This window comes from Leuresthes tenuis, unplaced genomic scaffold, assembly GCF_036924035.1.
Source record: "Leuresthes tenuis unplaced genomic scaffold, fLeuTen1.0.hap1 SCAF_24, whole genome shotgun sequence".
NCBI lineage: Eukaryota > Metazoa > Chordata > Actinopteri > Atheriniformes > Atherinopsidae > Leuresthes > Leuresthes tenuis.
In genome coordinates this window covers 5,950,550-5,978,542 of record NW_027325378.1, presented here as the reverse complement: position 1 = coordinate 5,978,542, position 27,993 = coordinate 5,950,550, and the positions used below count along the sequence as shown (strand labels likewise).

The window sequence follows — 27,993 nt, the reverse complement described above, 5'->3', positions numbered from 1 at the left end:
ATATCTTTAACATTTGTTCGTGTTTTTGCATGCATTATTACAATATTCTCTTGATTATTAGTATTATTATTATTTGTTATCATCGTTGAAGGGGGTTGAGGGGACCAGTGAGCTCATCATCCCCGAGCTCTACTGAGCTGATTGGTGGAATGCATCGTCCAATCACAATTCGCCTCCAAAGTGGCTTGGTGGTCAGTTTGGATCCTTTTTTTGGTCGAACTAACCTTAGCGAACTATACAAATGTCCCGTCTGTCACGCGATATCGCCTTCTTTGTCCAAGCTTTTGCTTTCAGTGACCTCTCAGTCTTAGTTAACAGCAGTTTCAAAAGTAAAAAGACTGAAAATCTTCTCCATTTAGGCGTCCGAAAGGGAGCTAACCAACGGTAGCATTGGGCTAGCATGACAACCAGAAGAACTGCCATCATAACCATCCTCTCTTGTGTCTTTGGCAGCAGCAGGTAAGTTGCAACTCATAGTCAAGGCATATTCCTCATTGTCATCCATGTGAGAAATGAAAGTGACGGCTTTTGATAGCAGACAAGTTAGTTGTGAGTTTAGACTAAACTGTAGGTAGTCTGTCCGCAAACTGTTAGCTGGCAGGTAAATGGCGCAGGGTCAGGGTAACTGGGCTAAGCTAGCCTCCAGCTAACAGTCTCTCGGTTAGCTGCTGTGTGGCTGGTCCCTGTGCAAACACAGCTGGTTCGAAACAAATGATAAATCCGTTAAAGGTGTTTGGCGGTCGACGTCGTGGTGGTGCAAGTTTGTCGTCCACATACGCTAAGAATAATATTTGCCCTCCTTTGGTGTTGTGTCCTGCTCTATTTACCACTCTACGCCTCCATATATGGTATTACGCTGCTGTGCTCTTTATAGTGTTGCAGCAATACAACTTATTGTACGTTTTAAAACATAGTCCAATCGAAGGCTTCGGCGTCCAGAATAGAAAAGTATCTTTATTTGGACTTGGAACGGTTAGACGTGTACTTGTTTAAAGCTGTGTGTATTGTTAGACGATAGCCAAATTCTACTCGAGTTTTTTCCCCGGTGAATTCGCATATTTTGTTAGTTGTAATGAATCCCCAAAAGGAAAGAAAATAATGTGACAGTTAAAGCTATCTATTTTAAACTAATTTAATGCAATTAAACGCAATTGTCTGAATTTAGTCTGTCTCTGACACTCTGTTTTGCAGACCTCCATTATGGACTACAGATCCAAGCTTTTTTCTCCCTGGTGGATGATGATTATCATGTCTTCCTCCCACATCTGGATCGTTCACAAATGCCCAAGGGAATCTCTACTTACCCCTGCAGGTTATTTGCCTTTTTTTTTATCACTCTCCTCTACTACATAGTACAAAACTATCATCTTATTACACCAGTTGTGGCTCTGCATGTGGCAGTGTAAAAATGGGTTGCCAGTTTAGGGCTGTGATGCACTCTAAGCAGACTCAAACTTTAAATGTATGTGCAACTGTTTCTTTCTCAACATTGTACATACTTACATTTGATATGTTGACAGTTTGTGATGGCACAGGGCTGCACACTTTTTCCACTTTGTGCACCCCACAACATTTTATAAGCTTCACTGTTACAAGGCAACACATTGATATTTTTCCCCATCATGACTATGTTACTCTGAGAATATACCTGATTTTTGAACATGCACATATGTGGCTGTGATGGCTACCTCGTGTATCCTACGTTTTGTTTTGAGGGTCTGTTTTGCATGTCCTCAAACATTAACACCACCCAGTCTCCTTGTTCTTTACATCCAGAAAGTTCTGTTTAGTCTGAGTTTACTGGTGTGACTCCTTGTGAAGCCCTTCAGTAACAGATGTGGCATGTGAGCAGTGATGTGAACAGTTATACCACAATGGAGTTTGTTTCTTACATGAGCGCGAGGTTAAAAAGCAAGTATATTCTAATTTTTCTTGTGAATCCTTTATTTAGACACCTATCAACCATAACACTATGACCACCCCCTAATATTGAGTAGGTCTCCTCTGTTTAGACCTAATCATCCCTAACAAGTTGAGACATTGACTAAACTAGATCTTTATTTGGAAGCTGTGGGGGTCTGACACTAAGCCAACAAGAGAGGATCCTTTGTCCCAACACATCCCACAAATGCTTGATTGAATTAACAATTTGTAGTTGTCACCCCAGGATTGTTGTGGTCCGAAATTCATTCTTGAACAATTTTCTTCATAGTCGCAGGGTGCATCGTTATGCAGCAGAAAGAGGCTACTGCCATTAGGGAATATTGTTTTCATGAAAGGGTGTATTTGATCTGGAGCAATGATTAGGTCGGTCTTACATGTCAAAGTAACAGCTACATGAATGGCTGGACCCGAGCTTTTCCAACAGAACGTTGCTGAAAGCATCACATTGCTCCACACCGCAGGTAGGTGACACATACTGACCTGGCCATCAGCATGATGTCCAAGCCTCCAGGTGTCATTAGTGGTCCAGTTTTTAGGTGATGTGTGTATTTGGGTTGTTCGCAGACACATAAATGTGCTTTTTTTTGTATCGTAAAATCACAAAAAAACAAAAACATCAGTTTGGATGCATTTCAACACAAAGTGAATAGTCTGTTTATCACCAAAGCTTTTGTTAGTAATGCAGTTAAGTTTAAAAGATATAAATGTGTTGCTTTGCTTTTTTTATTTTAGTTTTACTGATTTACAGTGTGTCTCTGTCAGTAGTGAAGGACACGTGGTTTTAGAGGATTTTTTTCCATTTTCCATGGATCCCAGGAATATTTTCACTTGCTGTCTCATAGGCTGTATTAATTTGACATTATTTCAGCTTCTCTTGAAAAATATTAAGTAGAGTCCTGCCTTTGAATTACTGTTCAGATATACAGTAATAACCTGCTGCCAATCATTTTTAACGAGTGGCAAACTAGTTTTTACCACAAATGTTTAGCCGTAATGAGATAATTATGTATAATACCTGACCTCCTTTCAAAATCTCAGCCACATAAACCACAGGAGCCCTTCCGTTCAGAAATAAAGGCTCACTTAGCAATAGATCACCTGCTGACTCCTGGTCTGACTTGCTGAAATCACAAATTTGAGACTGTAGTGGCACAGCAGGGACGACTTAATATTCTTTTTAAGGATTAATAGCTTGTTGCTTTCTCTCCAAAGAGCTAAGAGATGGTACTTGTTGAGATGACACAGTTAGATGAGAGCCTGTGGGAATCACTGCTGTTCTGTGTAGTTATCATCATGATAAAAGTGTCGCAGTGGTGCATCTCGTTAAAAAAAAACATGAACATGTTCTCCAAACGTAGCCACAGTTTGCAACATTTTGCTGTAAAAACACATTTTAACTCTGAACTCTGTGGACAGAATAGTTTTAAGGCGTTGACTTAAAAAGAAGAAAGTAAAAAAGAATCAGATTTGTATATTTCCATCCAAATTCATGAGACTTTTAATGGCTTTGTTATTCTCTGAAGGGACATTGTTCTGTTGCAAGGACTTTACACCTGAATCCAATCCAGTTTATTTGTAAAGCACGTTTTTAAAAAAAATCAACAAATATTTACTATGTGTTGTTATATCACACACCCATATGTGAGTTATAATGCAGGTATGCAAGAAAAGCATTGTGATACAGAGTGTGTTGTCTGAGGGTGTTTGGTTGACGCGTCACTCGCAGTGGTCTGGTTTGCATAGAGAGGAATGCAAAAAACCAACCAAATGACGTGTGAAAACTCTGTGCAGTGTGAAAATCGACCCTTGGCTAACAGCTGGGCTGCAGAAATGTTCTTCAGAAGTAATGTGGCTGGGATGTTGCAATTTGTTGTTGATAAAAGCAGCAAACCTTGTTCCTTGGTACTCTGATTAATTCCTATTTAAAAGCTGATCATGACTGATGATGGTGGAATCTGGAGTCATTCCTGTATTGACTTTTTTTGGAAGATAACAGTTCAATTGAAATTCCTCACCGAAGCCACTATGTTGTCCATCTTTTTGACGCGGAGCAGTAAGTTTAAATGTAATTAGTACAGGGTTTGTTTATGAATATTTGAGTCTGGGACGTGGTGCTGGTTTTCATAAAGTTGACTTATCAAATTTTCAGTGTTGCCTCCTCTGCCTTTGTGCAGGCAGCACACCTGCAGCAGCTGTTAAACTAAGAATATGTCATTTGTTTGATTTAACTCATTTGTGACAAACAACTGCAGCATTTCGGAAATTATCAGGTTGCTTATTCCTTTGACTATTGTTGAATTTCACAGGTTGTCATAAGAGAAGGACAAGATGCGTCTAACAGATTGTAAATAAACACTGACCTCTGAATATGCACAGTTTACACTTTGCTGAAACGTTTAGACACCACATCTGACAGTCATCAACAAGAAGAAGTTGTCACAATGGAGGGCGAAACGACTACAACGCAGTACAGTGCAAAAGTCTTGATCCACCCCGCTTCGGTTCCAAGCAGCCAGTCTTTCTTGTAGTCTTGAGCAATAGTTCTCCAGGCTTTCTGGATGTCTTTCAATTTTTTTGTTTGTCTTTTAAACCACTGAACACTGAATCATAGGTTCATGCGTCAGATCTTTGCTGAAAAACACCTGACCTGAGAGATGAATATGGCCTCAAAGTTCATCCATCTAATGTTCTGAGCCATTCTTAATAATAATAATAATAATAATAATAATACCTTAGTTTTATATAGCTCCTTTAAAAACACCCAAGGTCGCTTTACATAATATCTGTGTGTCATAGTATGTAGGTGTGTGCTTATGGACACTAGGAGCCAAAAGCCTCCAAAAAGAGATGGGTTTAAGGAAGGTTAACAGGAAGAAAAGTCTGAGGTATGTCAGATTACTCAAGAACTGGACTGAAATCAGTTGCAACAGGCCTTATGGCGTTATGAATCTATATTTCACTCTTTTGCTGCAAATAGTCACCAATTTGTCTGGGGTAGTTTTAGATAGAGGTGGGACAGTGACTGTCTACAACCGATGATTGGGGCTGTCAACTAGTGGAGTTGTTAAAGTAACCCTTGTCAACAAAATGGTGGAATTCTAAATGCTGAAAGTACTCTCAGATTTTGATCTACCATTCAATACCTCTTGGGAAACTTCTCATCGTCTTTGGCCCAATTTTTTAGCACTGTCACCAAATCTGGATAGAAAAAAAAGGCCAGATGAGGTCCAGAAGGGGGAAGAAAGAGTTAAAATTCTAACACTGTGAGGTGTTTTCGTTGTTGTCCACCCTTTTCTCATGCATTCCTTTGAGTGAACACAATGCTTATGTGTAATGACAGCACAGTAACATCACCCATGCTAATGTTTCGCACATAGGTCCATTCAGAACAAAATGATTCACAAAAAAAGCTATAATTATGTTTTTTTTCCCCCAATATTAAGCAATTCTGGTGTATCAAATTCATTTATTTGGGTTGGGTCAATCTATAATATTACAGTTCATAATAATAAGTTGATTTATTTACTAGAGCTGAGAGTCAATCTAACTGGATTTATGGGATTTACTTCAACAGACTCGTTGTTTCAGTTGGTTCTGTCTTAATTTATTCAACAAGACTGACACAAGTAACGTAGAAATAACTTGTTTATGCGTTTTCCATTTTGTTTCAGTGAATATTATGTTGATCCAACCCATACATTTTCAGTGGACACAACAGAATTGCTGCTGAAAGAAAAACAATTGAACAGCAATTGTGTAGAAATTAGTTTTGTTCATACAAGTCTTTCTTTTAGGGTAAAAAAAACTCAAGCAGTTAATTTGAAAGCATAGAGAATTGTAGTGGAATAGTATGGCCCACAGGGTGGCGATATATGCTAAACATTTTAATTGATTTGGTAAATCATGTTTTGGTTCAGCATCATTTCTACACATCATCAATTTAAATTGTTGCCCGCTTTGCTAGATTAAAAATGCTCATGTAACTTGTGTATGAAAGTTTAACATAATTTAGCCTTAAGTATTAGTCAGATGTTTTGTCCCGATTTTAGATTTATTCTCATCTAATTATTTAATTAATAAATTAGGGTTTTTGCATCGGACTTGTGTTTTATAAGATGAGAACATCCCGACACTTAAAGTTCACGTCCCATCATCAGCATCCAGCGTTTCCCCCCCTTCTGTTGGTTAACCCCCCCTCCTTCCCTCCCACCCCAAGTGTTTCGCGAGCGCGCACGCGTGCGAAACTGCGTGGGAATGGCTGTTTGTGTGATCGAGGGGGTTGGGCCGCTTTGAGCGAGCGGTGAGCTGCATGAGTTTGTAATGTCCGCCATGTTGGCCATGGCGTATTGAACCGGAGAGGAACAGCGGAGCGCAGGAGCAAAAGAGACCGATAGAGAGCGACCGAGACCCGGGCCCGCCCGGCTCTGTTCGCGCTTCTACGGACCCAAGCTTGCCTTTTATCGACCGGCTGACTGAGACCGTCACAGATTCATCCATGAGAACTCGAAGCAGACCTGCTGTTACTCCTAGCAGATCGAATAGATTTATGCTGTATCTTTTGTAATAAAAATGAGTAAATTGTCGTTTCGGGCACGGGCGTTGGATGCTAGTAAGCCCCTGCCCGTCTTCCGCTGCGAGGATTTGCCGGACCTGCACGAATATGCCTCGATCAACCGGGCAGTGCCACAGATGCCAACTGGGATGGAAAAAGAGGAGGAATCGGTATGTTATTTCATTACCACCCGGTTGCTGGTGGATCCCTTTTGGTGTATTCATAACGAGAGGCGCCACTATGTTGCCTGCGCAGGCTTTTGCAAAATGGCGGCCATTCCTGTCGTTTCGTGCACACGACAGATCTCGATGAATATTGAATATTACCGAACCATTCCTAAACAACTGGCATTAGAGGGCTTCAGCATTGGGATATTTTATACGTTAGCCGTGTTTTGACTATTTGTTTGGCCGAAAACGACGCCCGAATGCACAAAGAAGTCACGTGACTCGCTTCGGCTCCTCCATTTTGTTGACTTTATCGTTGGTAAAGGCAAGCGGGATAGGCCCCAGACGTAGTGCACTTTCGGTGAATAAACACCAGGGGGAGACACTGGGCCTTCAGCTGGGTTTGACAGCTAGGTGCTGCGTGTTGACAGTTCCAGCCTTGCCATGTGTGCTGCCTGTTTGGCGGAGAATATAGAGGAAAACCTAAATCAACCAATCTAAATCACAACTTGCGTCCGCATACACGCAAAGTGCAGCAGGGGCACTGTGCCGCGACTATGGTACTACTATGGTAGCAATGGAAGCTACAGATTGACATCACATTTGATCGTTTGATCATTGATTGCAGGATCATTATTGCTGTCATCAATATTTCTATTGAATATAAAAAATGTAGAATGCAGCAATAGTGACACATTTCACTTGATAAACGGCACATTTCTTACAGCCTGAAGTTAATTGTATTTTGCATTACAATTTATTTGAGAAATAGTTTAATTACTATTCACAGTTGTCGTGCACAATCTTATAGCTTCACTGGCAGAATTGTCTTTATAGTTGAGGATTATTTGAGCATTTGTATGCTGGCGTTACAAATACAGACAAATAAAAAAAATTAATCTGTGAATAAAAAAATGTTTTATACTTGGTACTTATTTTCAAATGCAAATGAGGAAAATGTTGCATTGGGCCTATCCTGTAAAGCCATGTAAGTGGAGTAATGCTTTATCTTAAGGCTTATCAAGGGGATATTCACTACCCAAACTCGTCCGATATATTAATTAACTGCTAACTTCTAATCCTCTGAGATGCCATGGCAGACGGAAACACAAGGAGAGTTCTGACACAATGCACAGTCAGCAGAAATCCTGCACCCCTGGCCCTCCCCACCTACTGTACACATACACACAGTGTCATTACATAACAGTGTGACAGAAGAGATAAAGAGGGCAGTTTTACTACAAGGCACTGCATGGCTTAGATCCCTGACCCACATCCTATTCATCAACAATGGAGTGTTGTTATGACGAGCAGACAAAGGACCAGACGTGGGATTGAAAATAATGTTGATTTAAGGTGTGAGTAGGCACAGAGTTTGACAAGCAAGCACCACTGGCATGAACGTGCACGCCGCGTGTAGGACTGGGATTAGTTCACCATTTTGTCCCACCTGGTTTGAGCTGAATCTGAAGAAATTTGAATCCTTCTGTATGTTTCACTTATCAGCATTCTTGGCTTCAAACCTCAGTTAGTTAGACTTTAGATACATAATTCGCACCATCATTATTTGCAGCGGCACAAAATGCTGGATGTATCTTAAATTAAATATCACAGTGTAAACAGCTGACCTCTTTTCTGTGGCTTAGTTGTGTTTTTATGTCCCAGTAACGTCTTAAAAGGGTGTAATTAGTCTGTGCATGTACACGAGTGACGTCAACATTTGTACACGTGTGACGTCAACATTTGCACACACGTAGCTGTGCAGAACTCTTGATGTGTGACTCAGAGATGCAGGAGTAAAACCAAGTATTTCAAAGGATGAATTGATAACGTTGTCCTTGGTCCTGCTCAGCTGTGAATTCTCTATTCATTTTAGAATTTTCGGTTAAACAAACTTCCCCCAGTGCACACTTTGGCTTCGACTTGATGGAACACACCCATTTCAGTCCTGTAGCATTTAAGTACCAGCAGTAGTGTAATGCATTTTGTGTTTGTTGATGAACGGCAACATACAATTCTCCCTGTAGGTCATCGATTCAAACAAGTGTTACTTGCTGGGCTTTAATCAGGGCTCCAGAGTTATTTTCCTTGGTCTGTCTCCTGCCACACATATCAGCAGCTGCTTAAATGAAATTGTATGCTAGTCACCTGTAACCCAAGAGGAAGAGAAGCATTGATAGTTTTCTTTTTCATACCCTGCTGCTGTTAAACATTTCCCTGTTTCTGGCTCTGAAAGTGGCCACTGACATTTGATCAACAGCGTACTCCCATGCCCCAGGCAAGAAAACCTGGTTAAGAGTTGGCTTGTCTGAGCATTAGATATCATATCAGAGCCAGAGCTAATTTAAGAATAAAAAAGGTCAAAATATACGGATTTCAAACAGGCTGGTTAGCCCAGTTTCTGTGGCTTGGGTACAATAAAATAAACTCTGTGATGGGTTGCATCTATTGCAAAGAATTCAGATACAGTTGATTTGTTGTTATCAATATGCACAATTAAACTGCTGAAAACATTTAGTCTAAACTGAAGCAGCAAGGGATCAGAGAGGATGATAAAATACAATATTACTAGTTATATAGCAAGACAAGGAAATGCCTTTTCCTGAATTTAAGCCACAAATCATTCAAATGTGAACAACCATATGCAAACAAATCCTTCTATTCATAAAGAGATGGATGTATGAGGAAACGTCTGCCTACACTTGATGCCTACATACAGTTATTTCTATTGCTTCCTATGAGTATGAAAAATGTTTGGGTGCACAGAGTGCAAAAAGTTATTCTGGAGCCCTGGTTGTAATAGATGTAAATTAGTGCATCACTACCATTTTATGCTCCAGTTGAACTGTATTGCTTCTGTTGCAGTGCTTCTGTAGATTTAAAGCTGGGTGTATGCTGTATGAATTGTCGTCCTCGACACTTACTCACCTTACTCTGGTCGGCTTGAGCTGAAAACACCTGCAGGAGGCCATGCTGTTGTTGCCATGGAAACTTTTATTGGAGTCAAATCTATTTTTCTTGGAAACGTTTAATGGAAGCAACGTGTGGTGCTGTGAAAAAAAGAGATTTTCAAGTCCTTATCTGCATCTGTAGCTGAGACAGAACTGCTATTGTGAAGTCTCCACGCTTTCTTTCCTCTAAAGTCCTCTATTTTACAGAATTGTAGAAACTTTAGGCCGTGTGCCTTTCTTAGATTTATTTGAGATGAACAAAGGTGTGGAGGAGGCCTATTCTGTCATCTTACGTATCAAAATTTGACATTCTGGTGTATGCATCCTCTGGTTTTGTTATCCCTTCTGTAGCGAACATCTTTTACGATGTGGAGGTGAATTACTTTCATATGGTTTGGGTTGCTTATTTGTCCCATAACACTATGCACAGGCAGTAATAGAACAGATGCATTTCTGTAATACAAAATCCTGGAGCTAAAATGTCAACCAGAAAAGAGGAAAACATCTTATGCATTATTAGCAACAAATTTATATGATGCAAGCCTAAAGAAAAACTAACATGTTTTTGCACCACTTAGTTTCCAAACACATTCTATCTACAGAGTCCCGTCCTGATTTGGTCTGTCCCGAGTTTTCCTTCCACACGTATGAAGGGATAACGAGAGATTCATCACCAGAGATGATCTGTCGTGGTGTTTGGGTGATCATGGTACAAGGATGCAGGATGTTGATGTAGAAAGGTTGCTGCAGAAATCTGTGTTTCATTTGTACCACATTGAGGAGCTAAATCTCTTTGACCATTTCTGTGCTTATCAAAAACAACATATCGAATTTTTTGAAACTTTGAGTTGAAAGCGATGGTTGTGTTTGCAGAAAAGCAGCCAACATCAATCGCTCACTGGCAGTACATTTTCAGTCAGCCACTCGTTTAACATCTGATCTCATCTGGACGTTACACACACTTGGCGCTATCAAGCTGGCAGGATAAAGTTAACCCAATATGTGGCTGCAAATGCTGATGCTGACATTTGCCTTCTGACGTTGAGCTCTTTCTTTTAAACTTCAGGGCTGCAGTGCACATGCGAGTATGGTTATGTGATACTTCGATGTTAAGTTTAAACTTTGAGGCTGTTGAACTGTTGCAGTAGAGTCTGAAATAACCTCTTCACATATCCCCATGCACCACTCACAAAAGTCCTTCATCTCCAATTGCCCAATTGCTCAGCAAAGAAATCCCAGGCTCAGAACGAGAGTTATGTGGATCAAAGCTGTGAAAGATCGGGATCTCTTCGGGTCAGATGGGGGTTGGGGCAACCCACTGCAAGCTGTAAAGATTATATGCTTCACAAAATCTTGAAAAGGCAGGTCTGAACCTGGGTCGGGTTTAATTGGCTCCGTACATGCACTATTTATGCAGATTCCTTAACTCGCAAAAACCTCAAGGTCAATCCACATGTCAGACAGTGATCTGCATAGAACAAATTTCTAAACGTGTCTGAGAAGTGTTGTCTCATAGTTTATATAAGGTCATGTCAAATCAACAGTTTCTTGATTAAGCAATAGTCCATCCTTATGCTGTAACGGGCCTCGCAGTGACGCCCGTTAACGGTTGTTGACTGACCGGAAGAATGATTTTATTACTGAACATTGAAGTTATTGCACAGTAGTTTGTCCTTGTAATTGCTGTACAGTTAAAGCAGCAGATCCCTAATAAAACTGAATTTGGTGTGTTTCTGCTCTATACTCTTCAGTTAGGAGGAAAAACCATATATTTTTTTACACTGTTAAAGTTTGGAAGGGGTTGTTGAAGATAGTATAATTTAAAGCTGTTGCATGATGCTGTGTGTATTGAACGTGGCTGAGTGAATCTTGCTTAGACGGTGCACATTTTGCAAGTCAGAGCCACAGCACTGTTTCTCTTTTTTTAACCTGAACCTGTGGTCTTCATGTGTGAGCTTGTTGGATGTTCAGCATACCATATTCAGCCTCCCTTAGAGTAGCATGTTGCCTTAAAATTGTGCTTCAGTAGGTTGTAGATTTCTATTTATTTATCGTCTGAATCCTCTTAGGTGAACTTTGACATAACCGACTGATCAAGCTGTTTACTTTGTGTATTGTTAGTAGATTAAGTATACTACTGTGCTTGATAAACCTACCAAGGGCAGATGGATAGAACCTGGACTCGTGCTGTGAGCCAACTCAAAGCAGTGATGTGGTTTTCCTGTAGCCTCACACAAAGCTTCCTGTGGCTTTGGGTTATACTTAAAGCTCCAATCACTTCAAACTCCCTTGCAAGTTTATACAGCTAAATAGTTTTCAAGTATGGAAAATTACCAGTGCAAGTATATCATTGCCTTGGTGCTCTGTATTTTATTTTATTTTTTTAAAACACTGACCCATATTTCAAAATTCGGACAAGAAACCGTGGTTCTGAACTGCGTGTAATGTGTAAAATGAGTAGGAGCTCTGTTAGAATACTTGTTAGAACAAGATGGGCCTCGACTCAGTTTGGCTGGATTGGCCATCTGTTGCATCAACCACAGAACAAGCCTGCAGTGAGTCTGCTACGGCATAAGCATGCATTTGGAAAACGTTTCCAGCCTTTTTAATCCAGATTGTAAACTAGGGCATAAAGTGAGTGTTTGCTAAGACATGATATGGAGTGAACTGTTTCAGTGGAAGCTTATCAGTTGTGTTATCTAGATCATTTCAACAGAAGTTAGAAAAATAGGATGTATATTTTGTGGGATTCTTCCTAGCATCACATTTTCCAGTTTACTATCAGATTATGTAATAAAAGAAAAATAGTTTCCTTGCTTAGTTCAAGAGTCAAAAGTGCTTGGTTTTTTTGTGTGTTGCCAAGTATATATTTTTTTTTTCTCTCTGTATCAGAAACTTATAGCTGTTTTGAACGTGATCCCATGGCACAGAATGTGCAACAGCGTTTCTATTAAATGTTCGGTCAAGTTCTTCACTTTGCGTAGCTCTGGGACTTATTCCACACCGGAGGCATAGATAAAAATGAGTCGCTTTTGTGACCTATGCAGTGCTTCAAAGTATGACTACTGACTCCGAAAGCTCACCTTTTTAAACTTGCCGAGGCACAAGTACATCTGCTGATACTCCTACATCGTTCTCTTACTGATGACTAATTTACTGTGTTGATATGAAACGTGTGTATATCTATATGCTCACGCACACTGACAAATTGTATCTTCTGCCTATTTATACAGCAGACACAAATGAAGAGAGGTTGGGTTTAAAAGGAAAACATAAAAACACTTGAAGATTGTCAACAAATGAGACTGAGAAGGATTTAGAAAAGATACAAGGCTCTGGCAGCCTCAGCCTGTTTTGATATGCTATTTCTGAGCCAATTACGTTTTCCGCTTGTTTTTGAGTAATTTGGTTTTGTACTTGTTAAGCCAAATGTCAGCCGTTAGTCAACATGCAGATTCTGGAACGAAGTAAACAATTTAGGGGAAATGCTTAAAATAGAATCTATTTTGATCTATCTCTTTATTTTCTCTCCTCCAGGAGCACCATCTCCAGCGAGCCATCTCGGCGCAGCAGGTCTATGGCGAGAAGCGGGACAACATGGTTATCCCAGTCCCCGAGGCAGAGTGCAACATCACGCACTACGAGTCCCTCTACCCCGGAGAGTTCAAAATGCCAAAGCAGCTTATTCACATACAGCGTGAGTAGCAGCCTGCTTGCAGCTGGATTATCCTCTTGGGCTCTGTGAGCATGTGGTGATGTTGCTGTTTGGATGAAGCAGGTGCTGGTTGAGAGATTTGTGTGTCTGTTGGTTCTGGAAGACATTGGATGCTAATTTTAAGGGTACGTTCAAAGGGAATTTTGTTGCCTTGATGTTTCCTGGTCCTCAGTCAGGCTTTTAATCGGACTGCATGCTTTTGTTGTTCTTCAACCGTGAGCTGAAAAAGTGAAAACTGATGAATCTTACCTGCTGTCATGCATCTCTTTCTCTTCCCGACAGCCTTGTACAACACATCCATTGTGAAATAGTTTTGTCTTGGTCTGTTCTGTTTTTCTTTTGAAGGCCACTGCAACTAATGATAATTGTAAAATGGTATGTACCATGAAATCTCTTACGGTATTGATGGGGGAATACTGCATACCATTTCAAAATGCCTGAGGTTTTGTCAGCTTATCATCATGGCATTCTGGTAGTGACAGCACATTAAAGTTTTTCCTCCTCTATCAGGGGTCACAGTGGCTACTAATTTAGAGCATGTCCGGGGGAAGCCATTGCTAGAAGTTTTTGCCAGACTGGAACAGACGGTTTGGATGCTGATGTTTGTCCTGAGGCAGTGTTTTAATGTTTGATGGTGGCTAATTACTGACTTTAACAAGCCTCTTAAGTTTAGTGCAAGCCATGCAAATTGTGGCACAAAATTAACTGTGTGAGGACAGTATCTTATGAATCCCATTTTACTATGTGCGACAGCAGTTTGAATACTTTTTTTTCCCCCAAGCAACATCCTCCATTAGAGCTGCAGGACACGGCGTATATCACAAACAACTCAGCTGCATATTTGTCTCTTAGTCGCAAAAATGTCTTGTTGCACAATTTACCTCCATTTACTCCATCTGGGGTTTGTTTTGCTTTACACAGCAGCATCACACTGTTCACCACATCTTTTGAAACCATATGATCAGGTGACGATTGTCTTCACAGTTGCAGGATAGTCATCACTCACCTGTTGGTTGACAGCTCGGTGAAACTTCTAAAAGTGTTACGTTTCCACGTAGTTTTCCACTGTTTGATAGAGTTCAACGACTAAGTGATCAAGTTGACTTCCCTTTTAATGACGCGATCTCGTTGCATATTTGTCTTTGTTGTGGACTAATGACATATCTGTCGTGCAGTGCAAGTTTCTATATTCAGTTCCAACAAGTTTATAAAAAAGATTAACATGATGATTTAATCAGTTTGAACATTATTAATATGACAAATAATTGTTCATTAAAACAGAATAATCTTCACAGCCCTATCTGCTGGTTGATAGATGATGGGGTGGGATGTTTTTCATGATTTTCTGGCTATCTCTAGTTTTAAAACAGTTTTTAAAAAAAAACTTTTCTCACAGTGCAATGTGAAGTAGGTCAACGAGCCACGCCGGTGATTCTTTTATGTTGGTCGTTAGGATGACCAGAAAAGCACTCTCATCTTAGTCAGAATGCAACGTTTAATCTACTGGCTTTCATTCATTTTCAGTGGTTTGTTTTGCTTTTGGTGCTTGGTAACGGTTTGTCTTTTAAATAATAAAGCCTTTGTCTATCTCTCCTTTTAACAGCTTTCAGTTTGGACACAGAGCAGCCAGACTACGACCTAGATTCAGAAGATGATACGTTTGTGAATAAGCTGAGGAAGAAAATGGAAATCACCGCCCTGCAGTTTGAAGAAATGATAGATCGACTGGAGAAAGGAAGCGGACAGCAGGTACTGGTCAACCTGTTGGGGAATGCACTGGTTTCCATCTCTGGCTTTACTGTTGACAGAATAATTATGTGTTTCCTCTCGTCATTTGAGAGGTGGACCATTTTCAAGTCCTCAGCCTCTTTAGTTATGGCAGAAGAGATCTTGTGACTGTTAATTGTATCTGTAACGTTTGAGGTTTGTGCTCATGTGGTGTGCCTGAAGACCAAAATACTTTTGTTGTTGTATTTAAATGACAAAAGCTTGTTTAAAGCTCCTGATAGCGGTGTGCTTTTTTTTGCCCCATCCATGATACAAAAGCTCTTGCTGTTGCACTGATCTGGTCGTGCCCTTTTTGCTCTGCAGCTCGTCAGTCTCCAGGAGGCCAAACTGCTGCTGAAGGAGGACGATGAGCTAATCAAAGAGGTGTTTGACTACTGGAGTCGCAAGAGGAAAACCTGCAAGGGTGGCTGCCTCATCCCCAACGTCAAGCAGGAGAAGAGGGATGGATCTAGCACCAGCGACCCTTACGTGGCCTTCCGCCGACGGACAGAGAAGATGCAGACCAGGAAGGTAAAGTAGAAAACAGGCTCGCCAGTAGCTGTGTGACTGTTGGTGCACTCCTCATGTGTCTGACCTTCCTTTAATAACGTATGTCGCAGTAATCTTTTATCAAATTGGAATTAGAGGCTTTGAAAAAAGTGATGGTGCTAATTTGAACTAGTCATGATGCTTTGAAATAATGATGTTGCGGCACTGTCTGAATTTTCACTGCTATGTTGTCAGAACCGAAAGAATGATGAAGCGTCCTATGAGAAGATGCTGAAGCTGCGCAGGGACCTGAGCCGAGCTGTCACCATCTTGGAGATGATCAAACGGAGGGAGAAAAGCAAGAGGGAACTGTTGCACCTCACTCTGGAAATAGTAGAAAAGAGGTAAGAGAACTGGTGTGTGAAATTGGAGAGTTTGACTGCTATGAGTCTACTAACTTTTTAGGAAAGTATCAAGGGAAACAAGTCCAAGGGATGAGATGTTCTTGAATGCATTATTTTGGGAAGTATTGGTTAGCAGCTACGGCCTTGTCTTGATGTCTTAGGAGTGCTTTCTGGTAATATAGTAAAACGGTGTCAGAGTTGAGCCTTGACTACCTGTGATGCTTTGGGCAGCTTTTCTTTCTTTTTCAGACTTGGTTAAATCTAAGTTTGGGATCCAGAGCACTTTCACACTTTTACAGAGCACAAATTGTGTAAGCTCAGGCTTCACGGCTCCTGTTAATTAGTGGCAGGTATAAACACTGTTTTGCTTGCACTGCCAATTCAGAATTCACTTTATATATCCAAATGTGTCAGGAGTATTTCTGCTTATTGACCTGCTCCTGCCTGGAAGGCTCCATTTGTCCTCAGTCTGTATGGTAGTACACAAAACTGTATGGTTGTATTGTAAGATATGTTTGTGCATACTCTCTATTATTTTCCAGGCTCTGCTCTGAATTGTTGCATTTTATTTCCCTACGGAGTTTTCTGATATCCATCCTAACATGAAGTCTGAACGGAATGAGTTTCCTCTGAAAGTCGCTGTCAGTGCGAGCTTAAATTGGACCCTTCTCCTTGAAGTGCTTTTGATTTGTAGTGACATTTCAATTTCCTCTTGTTATCCCGGCCTGGTTTCTGCCTGCGCATCACGTCTGGTGTTCACTCACTGACTGGGCCACTCTGTTCCTAGTAGATGGCTTCTATGGCCCAGAGTAACCAAGATGTACTGTATATGCTGTGTGCAGCCTGTCAGTGGTTTGTTTTTGGTTGTTGCTGTGGACAAAAGTTGGACATGTCTGCATGGTGTTATCAGAAATGAATAAATAATGTATCATGTTGCTCAATCTTGAAGATTGATTACAATGCAGTATATGCATGTTTAGTGGGATTTTATGTCGTTCAAAATGAGGCCACAATAACGAAGTCACAAGTTGGTGCAAAGTCCATTTTTGCCATTAAGCAGCTGAACTTTTAACTATTAAAACTGCTTTTGCTTGATTCTCCTGATCTTCTAACCCTCTCTCTGTCCATATCAGGAATATAATGCCAGATTTTGGCAGCGAGGTGATGGCAGAAGCACTGGTGCAGCGGGCTCTGGTGAAGCCCGTCTACACCATCCCCATCATTCCCTTGTCCAACAGTAACCAGTGCAGACACCAGGACCATTTGGACATGAAGGACTACAAAAAAGTAAGGCCGTGCACTGAAACAACATCTGTGTTCTCCTTCTTTTCAACTTTGAGTAAGTGTAGGCGTTAGAACAGGATGCCTGCAGACACTTTGGAAATATCGAGTTGGTGTTTGTCCTCCACTTTAGTCAATTCACACATCAATGATGGCAGTTCAGAGTACTGTATCTGTCAACTCAACCCTCGCCTTGCTGGGTATAAATCAATCATTATCCGTACACTTAATTTTCACGTAGAGTCAAAGATTTACTCTATTTCTATGAAAATCTTCCATATATGGCTTTACTTTTTCACTTTTATAATGTACCCACTTGACAATTTGGTTCACGTCTTGTGCACAGCGATATAAACGGTAACATTATTGAAACATTAACAATGTTTGGATGTTTTTGGGGAATTCGTGCGCACCAGATGAGATGTTTGTCTCCTGTCTTAACAGAGCTGGACTCTGTGGGGGGGTGGGGTAGGCACCACACAGAGAATCCTTTATCCCAGGAGCACGAAATGCACTCCACCTGCTAATCTCTACCCACAGTTTCAGAGTTCTTGGATCGAGAACTCATAAGTAAAACTTTCCTTCATATGTTAAAGGGAATATACACCAATTCTGTTACATTTGGCAACCAGAGCTCTTTGAAATCTGTCTTGAGAGCAAGAGGAGGCTGTAAGCTGATGCTGTTTTATTTTAAACACAAGTTCAACTTGAAAAAGATTGTGAAAATGTTTTTGCATGCATAGAATTATAGTTGCTGATATGAAAATCTGACTGGTTTGGAGTCAGTAGGCTTTTAAATAATCGGAACGGGCCAGTCGATGTGTGTCTACTTTAACATCATCCATGTGACCGTAAATGGAAGACGGATGCGTTTAAACATTATTACCCTCTGGTATGTGCGCTGATGCTTACAAATTGAAAAGCATTTATTAATATAAAGTTGTCAGTCTAAATGCTTCAGTGCTGTAGCACTTCATTACGCAGCCTGTTTGTGAACTCATTACAGCTTAATTAGCTCCAATGACCAACAGCTCTCTGCTGCCCTGCAGGGAGACTCTACTTCCCTCCTTTTTCCTCTCACATGTCCTCTCCACCAGCTGGTTTACTTTTCCCTTTTGTTGACACGCATGCATTTTTGGGTCAACTCCACCCCTCCCCCTTCTGCGCTCCCTATTTATTACCATTGATTTGACACGGGAGTTCTTCATTTCATTCTGTTTGCTTTGTCTCCAAAGACTGAGCACTGAAAAGAACCCGACTAATCCTAGCAGACTTGGAGTCTGTTCAGACAGGGAGGGGTCGTCTCACTGGGGAAGTTGGGGTGAAAGGTGGCAAAGGGTGGATTGAGTAGGGAAGGGGGGAGGCATCTGGCCCGACAGTGGCATCTGGCGCGTGCCATCCATCTGCATATCAATGCCCCTACAGACTCTTGGCGCCTGTGTACAGACCATCAACACTGTGTTAGCACATAAGGCATTGCTTTGCATTAGGAAATATTATTTTGCTTACACAGGCTGTTGTATAAACATGTCATTTCCTTCCTCTTTTCAAAGCCCGAGAAGACAGAGGTAGTACGAACGAAAAGGAAATATGAAAAGAAACCCAAAATCCCTCCACTGTCAGCGCCTCAACATCCAGGGCCCTCTGTGTTTAACCCCAAGGACCTCAACCAGTATGATTTCCCCAGCTCTGATGAAGAGCCTTTCTCACAGGTAACCTTTTGTTTCAAAGTTTTCATGTTAGTATTATTAGCTGTGCATTTACTTAAAAAAATCTTTTTCTTTGTGTGTATGTGTTGTACAGATCCATTCAGGTTCCTCAGAGGCAGAGGAGGAGAATGACCCAGATGGCTGCTATGCGTTCAGAAGGAAGGCTGGCTGTCAGTATTATGCTGTAAGTACCCTCCTGTGACTCCTGTGTTGTTTCTATTTATAGTGCTGACAGCGGGCTGGCTGGTCAGGCTGCTTTCCCTGATAGTCCTCCACACTCTGCTGGACAGAACGCTACACTCATCCACCTGCTTTATATTCCACTCTTAATGTCTTTCTAAATTTTTCCTTCATCTTCCTTCAGTCTCGTCCAGACAAGAGTGGCAGCTGGCCCTGGGTGAGCCCATCAGAAGGCGGGCTTAGTGACCCACGCTTCCGCTACTGTCTGACCTCGCTCAACACGCCACGCCGATGCATAGGTTTGGCACGGCGCCGCTTGGGTAGAGGGGGCAGGTGAGAAACTTCCTGAGCTTTGTGATTGGATGTTTTGAGTTCTTATCCAGGCACTGAAATAATAGTGTTTTTCTTTCAAGGTCTTTATCATTTGACTTAATGCTGCCGTTTGTCACGTGAAGAATAAGGGTGTTGTGACAAAAGTCTACATTGTCTGCTTAAATCAAAATATATTAAATATCTACAGGAATCCTGCCAAATTCTGCACTGAGCTGAAGAAATTCAGCCAAGTGTTGGCTGAAGCAGCTGAGGTCGTTTACCAGCTCTTTGGCAGGTTCCCAGCAACCATTTGGCAGGCACCTTCTTTTTATAAATATCAAGCTGGCTGGTAAAATGATGAACATGACAGTCCCAAAGTGGGAATCGGCTATCGCTGCAGCCTGTAGACGAATAAAAAAAACTGTCTCTGCTGAGTTTTAACCGGGATCTGTGCTGCAAATTTGTACGATGCAGTACATAGACGGCACCAGTTGTTTTGAAGCAGAACATCTGTGTTGACAGATAACTTCAGCTGGCCCAAGGCAGATTGCTCCATCTCTGAATAAAAAGAATCTCTTCAGTATGACACGATAGTGGTACTTGATTTCTACATATACCATGTCTGTAATGTCAGTTGGTCCATTTGTTGGTCTTTCCTGGGTCCACAGTTGAATGTCTCAAAAATGATTTCTATAAGATTTAATACAGACTTTTTATGGGTGTGTATAGTTTTGATTATTCCCTGAGCCATGGAAAAATTCCACTGTATGGTTGTGATTAAGGTTCCAACGTGCTTGATCTGAAACCAACTTCAGGGCAAACCAACAGTGCTAAAAGGTTTTCTTTTTGTCTGGATACTTTTACATGCCTGGCCCATGAGGCAGCAGTGTGGCTGTAAATTAGATTTGCTTCCTTACATAAGTGTTCTTTGTGCAATCATGGCAGAACTAAGTGTTTTTTGTGCACTGTGTAGCTATTTTTATACTGGGGCACCACATTGTATTTATATAAATGGAAAATGAGGACTAACACCGGAATGTTGATGTTGTGATGCTCTGTTTTTTTGGGACAGTGTGTTTTTTGTCATGATGCGTTTCTCTGTCGCTCACTGATCATCTTTGTTTTTGTTGTAGATTCTTGTTGGACAGAGCACACACAGATCTAGACATCGGTCAGAGCCTGAACTCTGACCCAGAACCACTCGTCTCACCACTTCCAAGCTCTCCGCTCCGCAACGCCAACACCATTACCTCAGAAACCAATACCTCGGCCCCAAGAAGCTCCTCCCACTTCCCCTCATCTTCATCACCCCTGTCGTCATCAACACCTATGGACCTCAGCCAGATTCTTTTGAACATTAAATCTTGCCGCTGGAGGCACTTCCGACCACGGACGCTATCCCAACACCTTTTGGGTGGAGGAGACTTGTCTCGCAGAGGATTTAGGGATTTTAGCCGTACTGTGTCGGGACTAACTCGGACCCTGTCTGGAGGAGCCGTCTCTCAGAACCGCACTGGCCCCTCCACCACTGTCAACGGTGAGTCTGTTGCTTCCTCTGCTGTGCTGCATAGTGTTTCACTTTGTGTTGCACAACAGTTAATTTAGTCGCTTCTTACCATGTAGAGAAAGTTTTCTTTGCCTCACAAGAAGCTAATTTATTGTAATTTAAAGAGTGTGTCTATCTAAAAGGTTAGCGACTGTGGAAGCAATTTTCTGGAGTATTTTTAGGTAAATGTGCACCCTTTGTGCTTTCTGCTACAGACGGAGGAGCTGGGTTCAACCCAGACATTAGTCAGAGACAATTTACTCGGTTCATTTTGCAGCTGCTTAAATTGGATGTCTGCATCCATCTTGTAATAGCCTGGAGACTTGTTTGATGTGTGGTCCTTGTCCACTTTACTTCAGTGTGGAATTTGTCATTAGTTTCTTATTATGTTGTCATGGTTTTGGTCTGGTTTATTCATTTATAGGTGGACTTTTTTCTGTTCATACATTTGAACCATTTCATTTTATTATCTTTTGCGATTTGACCATTACAGAGTCACCCTTGTCATGTTCCAGCACATTTCCTGGTACACAAAGATAAATGGGTGAAATGTTGTTATAGACTTTGCAAGTAAATATGTAGTTGTCGTCAAAATGAGATAATGTCGATCTTGGTGTTTAGTCGAGGATTGCTGCTGCTCTTTTTTACTGAGGCGCATCAGAGGTTATTTGCTCTCACGCCTGCCATGCTGCTGGTAAATCATATGAACTCTCTGTATAAAAGCAATGACAGTTTTTCATTTGTAATATGAGATTCTGTGAGTATGGGCTCCAGAAAGAAGGCAGTTTCTTTCACAGAGGTCTGACCAGGAAGATGGTAGCATGTCAGTCATTTCTGGGGAAATATAGTTTATGAGAAACATCGAGTTGTTTTAAGCATCCAAACAAACCCAAACTGCCCTGTTTCTCCTGGTATGAAATACAGGTCATTCTGTAGTTTACTGCCTCTGGTGCCCGGTGATGTCTTACAGGGGGGTGCCAGTTGTAAGAATCACTAATTGTTATCGTCCATTTTATGCTTTTTGCTCTGGTTACTGTAAAAGGTTTGTCATGTAGCTGCCTTCGGTTTATATTGGCTTTTTTTTTTGGTGTGATTTTGTCTTCTTCCGGGGCTGCATTTAATCGAGCTTGTGGAACGGTAAAGTTCACATGTGCAGGTATCTCCTGTGAAATCTTTGCTTCAGTCGTAACTTCAGAAAACTGCTGGTGACAGAAAACTTTTATTTGGTTACTTTGACTTGTTTCCCCCCACGTTTTAAAGCCCAGATAATTTGGCACACTGCCCTTTGCGTTTTGATGGCATTCATAACAAAAGCAGACAGTGCCTCACTTTGGTCGTACAAGTTAACGTATTGCTATTTTAAACAAGTTCTGAAACTTGAACTTATCTGAATATATCGGAAATTTTGTTTTCTTCTTAAGAGCCACAGTGCAGGACTATTCCGTACATAATTTCTGCAACCGTAGAAAGCAAAAACATCCTTAGGGAACACTCCTCTATAAACAGTTGGCTGAGGTCACGTATTTTTATGTGGGTTGAAAGTGATGCCATCAGTACCTTCCAACAAAACCTGTCTGATGAGCAGTGCAGTCGGTACAATTCCTTGTGTTCTGTACCATTTTGTCACTGAAGAGTACTCCACTTGCATGACACAACTGTAGCTGTAGCATATATCGTACTGAGCCATCGACACACCGCCATCTGTTTTCTTTCAGAAGCCTCTTCAGCCTTCCCTGGCATTATTTTTGAACACCTTACAGATATGTTTGGGTCTTTCTAACTCGGTAAAAACTCCCACTGGCTGAGCTGCAGTGGGCAGGATGTTTTATTGACCAGAAGGTGAGGAGAGAAAAAGATTTATTAAAGCCCGATCTAATGGTCACTAGTCAGGTTGGAAATGAGCCAATTCCATTCACCTGCCCAGTAATTGGTCCGCCAGAATGGCACCTTTTCAGACTTTTGCTGTTACTATTATTCATTTGTTTTTATTGCCCATTGTTCAAGTTTAACGTGTATCCCATCTGTATTGACACGTTCTAATAACCTACACGGTAGAAGCAATTTTGTAGTAAACTACACGATTCCTTGCCTTTGTTCTGCTGACCTCTTGGCGTTTGATTGTATTGTGCTTCTGTGTTTTTCACTTGGAGTTCTTGGTCTTTCTGATGTTGTAAAATACCCACTTTATATCAAAACACAAGATATTTGCCACTCAACTTTGTGTGGGTGCACAACCGTTCAATCTTGTGCGAGCTGCCAGCAATAGAATACCAAGTAGCATGTTCTGCACCGTGGGCCTTTGTGCTTATTTGAATCCGAGCTGCTCAGTCATGTCTCAGGAGTATAAACTGTCTTTACAATGGCTTTTCCATCATGTTTTGTCTTTACATAACAACACGGTACACTAACCAAACCCTGGCATTCAATGGTGCTGTCAGAAAGCCCTCTGAGCTTTGCTTTGTATAAGCTTACAGAACAGTTTGATACATAATTGAACAACAGGGACGGACCACCTTCTTTCTGGGAATATTTGACTTTGACACTGGACTGAATTATCTGAGCTACTGTACACAGCTTCTACAGATGTTCCTCGCTGTCTCCCATTCATCAATGAGAAATCCACATTAAAAACACCTGTCCTTTTTTTGGGAGGGAAAGTTTTGGTTTTGACCCAAGCGTCTTGTCTCTTAACAGTGTTCACAGCTGAGCAGTACCAGCAGCATCAGGAGCAGCTGGCTCTCATGCAGAAACAGCAGCTGGAGCAGAGCCAACAACAGCAACAAGCCAACATCCCTGCAACGACAACCAACACACAGGTTGGTGTGAACACGCACAAACGGGCCGCCACTGCACCTCTGCCTGTATTTACAGGCTGTTCTGACCAAACGGAGGTAAATGGGAGCTTGGTCTAACCAGAGTTGTGACTCCTTTATAGTTGAAGGTCAGTTCACACATCCTTTGGATATGGGACACATCCTCACTCCCGTGCCTCTGGCTCAGTTCCTGTTTGGCAGCAGAAGTGCTGAGCTTGGATGTTTCAGGAGTTTCATGTATTTTTTTTCACAGATTGGTCAAGTCTCTGGCACATACCAACATGTTCGTCTCTCTGTCTCTGGTTTTCATTTAGGCACTTGTGTCCAAGACGCTGGACCAGGCCAGAGCCCAGTTTGCTGCTTCAGCCCTCATCACCACAGATCAACTGCTGGCTTTCAAATCCAAAGAGGAGCTGGTGCTGGCAAGTGGAGTCAACGGGGTCCTGGCAGGTGCAGGTAAGGTTATTCATCACTCAGTCCATCAGTATGAAATGGGCTAGTTTTGATTATCTTTTTAAGTTTTCCATTATTGGAAAGCCATGATCTAAATGTGAGAAATCAAAGGGGTGAAAAACCGTCTTTGCTACATGAGTAAGATCTTTTTTCCTTCACTTTATTAGATGTCTTCTCTCTTGGGTAATCTATGTATCTTAGTCTTTTTTGATGAAGCACCCCACCTATAACGGCTCTGTAACCTCTTTCATTGGTTTGTGCACTGGCTTCATATTAGAAGGACACAGTGGATGCACAATGGGAACCATTTAATGTAAACAACCTAAAAAACATTTGAATAAAAATTTAAAAAAAGGAAGTGTTTGGTTCTCAAGATTTGACACCATAGCCCCCCCCGGGGGGGGGGCGACCTTAAACGTTGCCAGCAGCAGTACAATTACAGTCGTGTTGCATCAACATCTCTGACGGTGTCAACATGCTTAAAAGTACCTCGCAAAGATGAGGATTGTTGCAGCTCTGTTGGGCTGGATTGCATTAGATTGTGCAGGTGTGCCTCTCATCTCAAACTGTCTTGCCAGCAGTTTTGATGTCAAAACAAAACAGTTTTTGAGAAGTGACTACATCCAGTTTTCTGTTTTTATTTTGCTGAATTAATGACTTCCTCTGTGTTCAGCAGGCGTTTTCAAAAACTTGCACCTCACCAGCACCACTGCGACTCTTCACCAGACCAACCAGTCGACACACACTACCACGGCCCCGACTTTCCTGCAGCCCTCCTCCAACTCAGCCACCCCTATGCCTGCCACCGCCGTCCCCACCTCCCTCAACTCCACCCCCAGCGCCCACGCAGCAGCTGCACTGGGGCTTCTGGGCTGCAGCGCTGCCGGTGCCACCCCCGCCACCACTCAGGTCCTCATCGGGAACAACATCTGTCTGAGCGTGCCGTCGGCCGCCAGCCTCGCTGGACGCCACATCCCCCGGACCCTCGGCAACGTGTCATCCTCTGCCTTAAAGCTGTCCTCCACCACCAATCTGCAAATACCCAAAGTCTCTGGTGCATCTTCCATGGACATGGGCTCCAGGTGAGGCTTTGCTGCAGCAGTGCATCCAATCTGATGCTTCGTTTGGATATTCTAGTGAGCCTGATACACTGAGCGCAGTTCAACCTGTAAATAAAAACCAAAACCAAATTAAATGACTTGCAAATCTCATAAACCAATATTTAATTCTCAATAGAACACAGAAAACATGAATGTTTTAAATGGGACTTTTTGCTATTTCATGAGAAATATTTGAATTTTTACTGGCAGCAATGTTAGAGTAATGTTCCTCAATGTGAAACAGTCGAGACCTTCTCTGTGTCCTGTTGTGAATAAAAGATTGTTTTTTACAAGATTTGCAAATAATTTAATTTGGTTTTTATTTGCCCCAAATGTTTTGGAGTTGGGGCTGGACTGCCTCTTTGGAGGATGCTCTTTGCACACATGCAGCTGATGGCTGGATTGCAGAAATGTGCAGTGGTGGTAGTTTACACACATGCACAGTATTTGCAATCATCAGTATTCTGAGCAGGCACACGGGCAATCACTTCAAGATGGTGACTTCCAGGTGGGAAACGGAGAATTTTGTCGCTTTTGTAAGAGACAAATCTCTTTGTGGTCTCTGTGAAATTAGCCTCATTTTGATTTCCATGCAGCAATACAAAGTGTTCTCTGTATGCTTGAAGCAGAGGGATGGCGGGACAATGTTTTACACAGTAGGTAATTCAGGTTTACTAAAAACACGTCCAAATTCAGCAACATCATTTTTTTCTTAGACGAAAATATGGATGCTAAAAGGATCTGAAAAAGCCTTAATCTGGCCCAATCTATTTTTGGACGGTGACTCAACACGCAGCTGAGAATCTGTCTGAAAAGAGAGCAGAAATAATATCTGAGCTCCACACAGAAGAGGCCTGTAGATTGGTATTTAAAGATGCGTTTCCGTGCGAAGAGATGACGGCAGCGTTAATCCTCGTTTTTCTTCCCTCGCAGGGATAATCACGACGAAGACAAGCCAGCACTGAACAGTATAGCAGACAACACAGTGGCCATGGAGGTGACGTAGCGGGGCAGCGAGGAATCCGCTCTTCAGGTGCTGTGCATCGTAGCATCGGGAATGCAAAAGGGACAGCAGGACTCTGACGCAGACTGGCAGAAGGACGAGTGGCCGCAGCCGCTCGCTTGCAATTCTCATCTCTCATACTTTTTAAACCATTTTGTTGTTTTTGTTTTTTTGTTTTTTTTTTGTTAAAAGTGAAATATTGACTCATGTAAATTATGAATATGAATATGGCAAAATTAGTATCTGTACAGTAACTACATATTTGTAATATCCCCCCGTGTAAATATTACTTGAATACAGAACTGTCCATTTGTGATGTTTTGCACTTGGGAGTCAAAAAAAAAAAGTAAGCCAAGTTAACTTGTGGCGAGTGTGAGAGATGTATAGAGAAGAGTTTTATCACATCATGTGCATGGTGCGGAGCCTGCTGTTTTTATCTATTTATTGTGCTGTGTTTACAGTTTCTTTGTTTTGTTTTTGGTTTGTTTTTTTCTTTCTTTTTTGTACACTGTACCTTTGTTGGTTCCTGTGCTGTAGTAAATGTTAGGTAGCTACGGACTCCTGGGTATTTTTGTATATTGTGAACACAACGCAGGCCCCCCCCCCCCCCTTCTCCACCCTCCACATTTATTTTGGGTTCCTGTGCTTCTCTCTGTGGATCGTGTGAAAATCAGTGGTGACATGCATACAGACCAGGAGGCCAGAAGAGCCGAGAGGAGGTGATGGTGGAGCTCTGGAGGGGAGGAGCGCCTCTCTTCCAGGATGCTTCCACGCAACTAAAATTGTCCCAAACACAAGTAACAAAACAGGGATGAAGTCTCTTCCCAGAAGCTTCTGCTGCTTCTGATTTAAGCACTATTTTTTCGTATTGTCTTTTGTTTGTTTATGATTTTGATAAATATCAATGCTGCTTTTGTATTTCGTTTGTTTTTTAAAGGGGTTGTCCTTCATTTTCATGCAAGCGGAGCCCCCCCCCCCCCCCCCCTTGTATTTGTTTTATCTCAAACATTTTTGTAAAACAAAAATCTGTTATTTTTGTATTTTCTTTTTCTTGTGGTAAACCTGATTGTAAACTTATCTTCGATTGAAAGACTTCATTCTTTTGTTCATTTGTTACTTGTTCATGCATAGGTGATAAGGGAGGTGAATGGGCAGTGATCGCTGTACGTGTTTCATCATTCCAGTTTTTAAGATTAAAAAAAAAAAATGCTAACGAGGAGGGGTCAGAGAGGTTGTGAGGACACGATGGTTTTCTCCTCTATCCCTCTTTTTCTTCATGTTTTTTTTTTTTTTTTTTTCTTTGAAAAAAGAATCTCCAGACGGCTGCAAGGCCAAAAACCACAAGTATTGGGTGCCTTCCTTTGGGGAACTTTATGTATTCTCTTCTGTGAAGAGTTAGGCACAAAGGCAGCATTACTTAGTAGTGCTTCTCGTCTTTGTCAGAATCTGAATGCCCAGTCCAATGGCAGGATGTATCCTTGAGGTTTACTTGTCCCACCTGGAGGCTGAAAAGACTAAAAAAAAAAAAAAAAAAAATTATAAAAAAAAAAAATGTGACAGAACTCTCACTAAAATAAGACAATAAAGCCCAGGGCATTAAATGTGAA

The 27,993-nt window shown here is 41.6% G+C and overlaps 1 protein-coding gene across 3 annotated transcripts; it reads left to right on the top strand.

The window, feature by feature from the left end:
• The first annotated feature begins 185 nt into the window (after positions 1–185).
• Positions 186–27,993, top strand: epc1a (enhancer of polycomb homolog 1 (Drosophila) a). 3 transcript variants are annotated; one of them, XM_072378725.1, is made up of 15 exons: positions 186–459; positions 1,192–1,312; positions 13,152–13,311; positions 14,933–15,078; positions 15,421–15,627; positions 15,841–15,989; positions 17,123–17,276; positions 18,824–18,982; positions 19,074–19,163; positions 19,344–19,492; positions 20,605–21,008; positions 23,712–23,833; positions 24,145–24,286; positions 24,957–25,365; positions 26,317–27,993. In XM_072378725.1, the coding sequence occupies exons 3-15, from the start codon at positions 13,212–13,214 to the stop codon at positions 26,387–26,389; spliced, it is 2,304 nt and encodes a 767-aa protein (XP_072234826.1). In that variant the 5' UTR covers positions 186–459; positions 1,192–1,312; positions 13,152–13,211; the 3' UTR covers positions 26,390–27,993. The 3 variants fall into 3 exon arrangements, with proteins under 3 accessions (XP_072234826.1, XP_072234825.1, XP_072234824.1); XM_072378724.1 differs by lacking the exons at positions 186–459; positions 1,192–1,312 and adding an exon at positions 6,202–6,666 and having other exon boundaries at positions 24,960–25,365; XM_072378723.1 differs by lacking the exons at positions 186–459; positions 1,192–1,312 and adding an exon at positions 6,202–6,666.

What these genes read in the sequence shown, in the direction of transcription:
- epc1a (XM_072378723.1), top strand. Translation starts at nt 6,514, where the DNA reads ATGAGTAAATTGTCGTTTCGGGCACGGGCGTTGGATGCTAGTAAGCCC. An exon ending in ATGAAGAGCCTTTCTCACAG is followed by an intron (nt 18,983 to 19,073) that starts GTAACCTTTTGT and finishes TGTGTTGTACAG; the next exon opens with ATCCATTCAGGTTCCTCAGA. An exon ending in CGCTTGGGTAGAGGGGGCAG is followed by an intron (nt 19,493 to 20,604) that starts GTGAGAAACTTC and finishes TTTTTGTTGTAG; the next exon opens with ATTCTTGTTGGACAGAGCAC.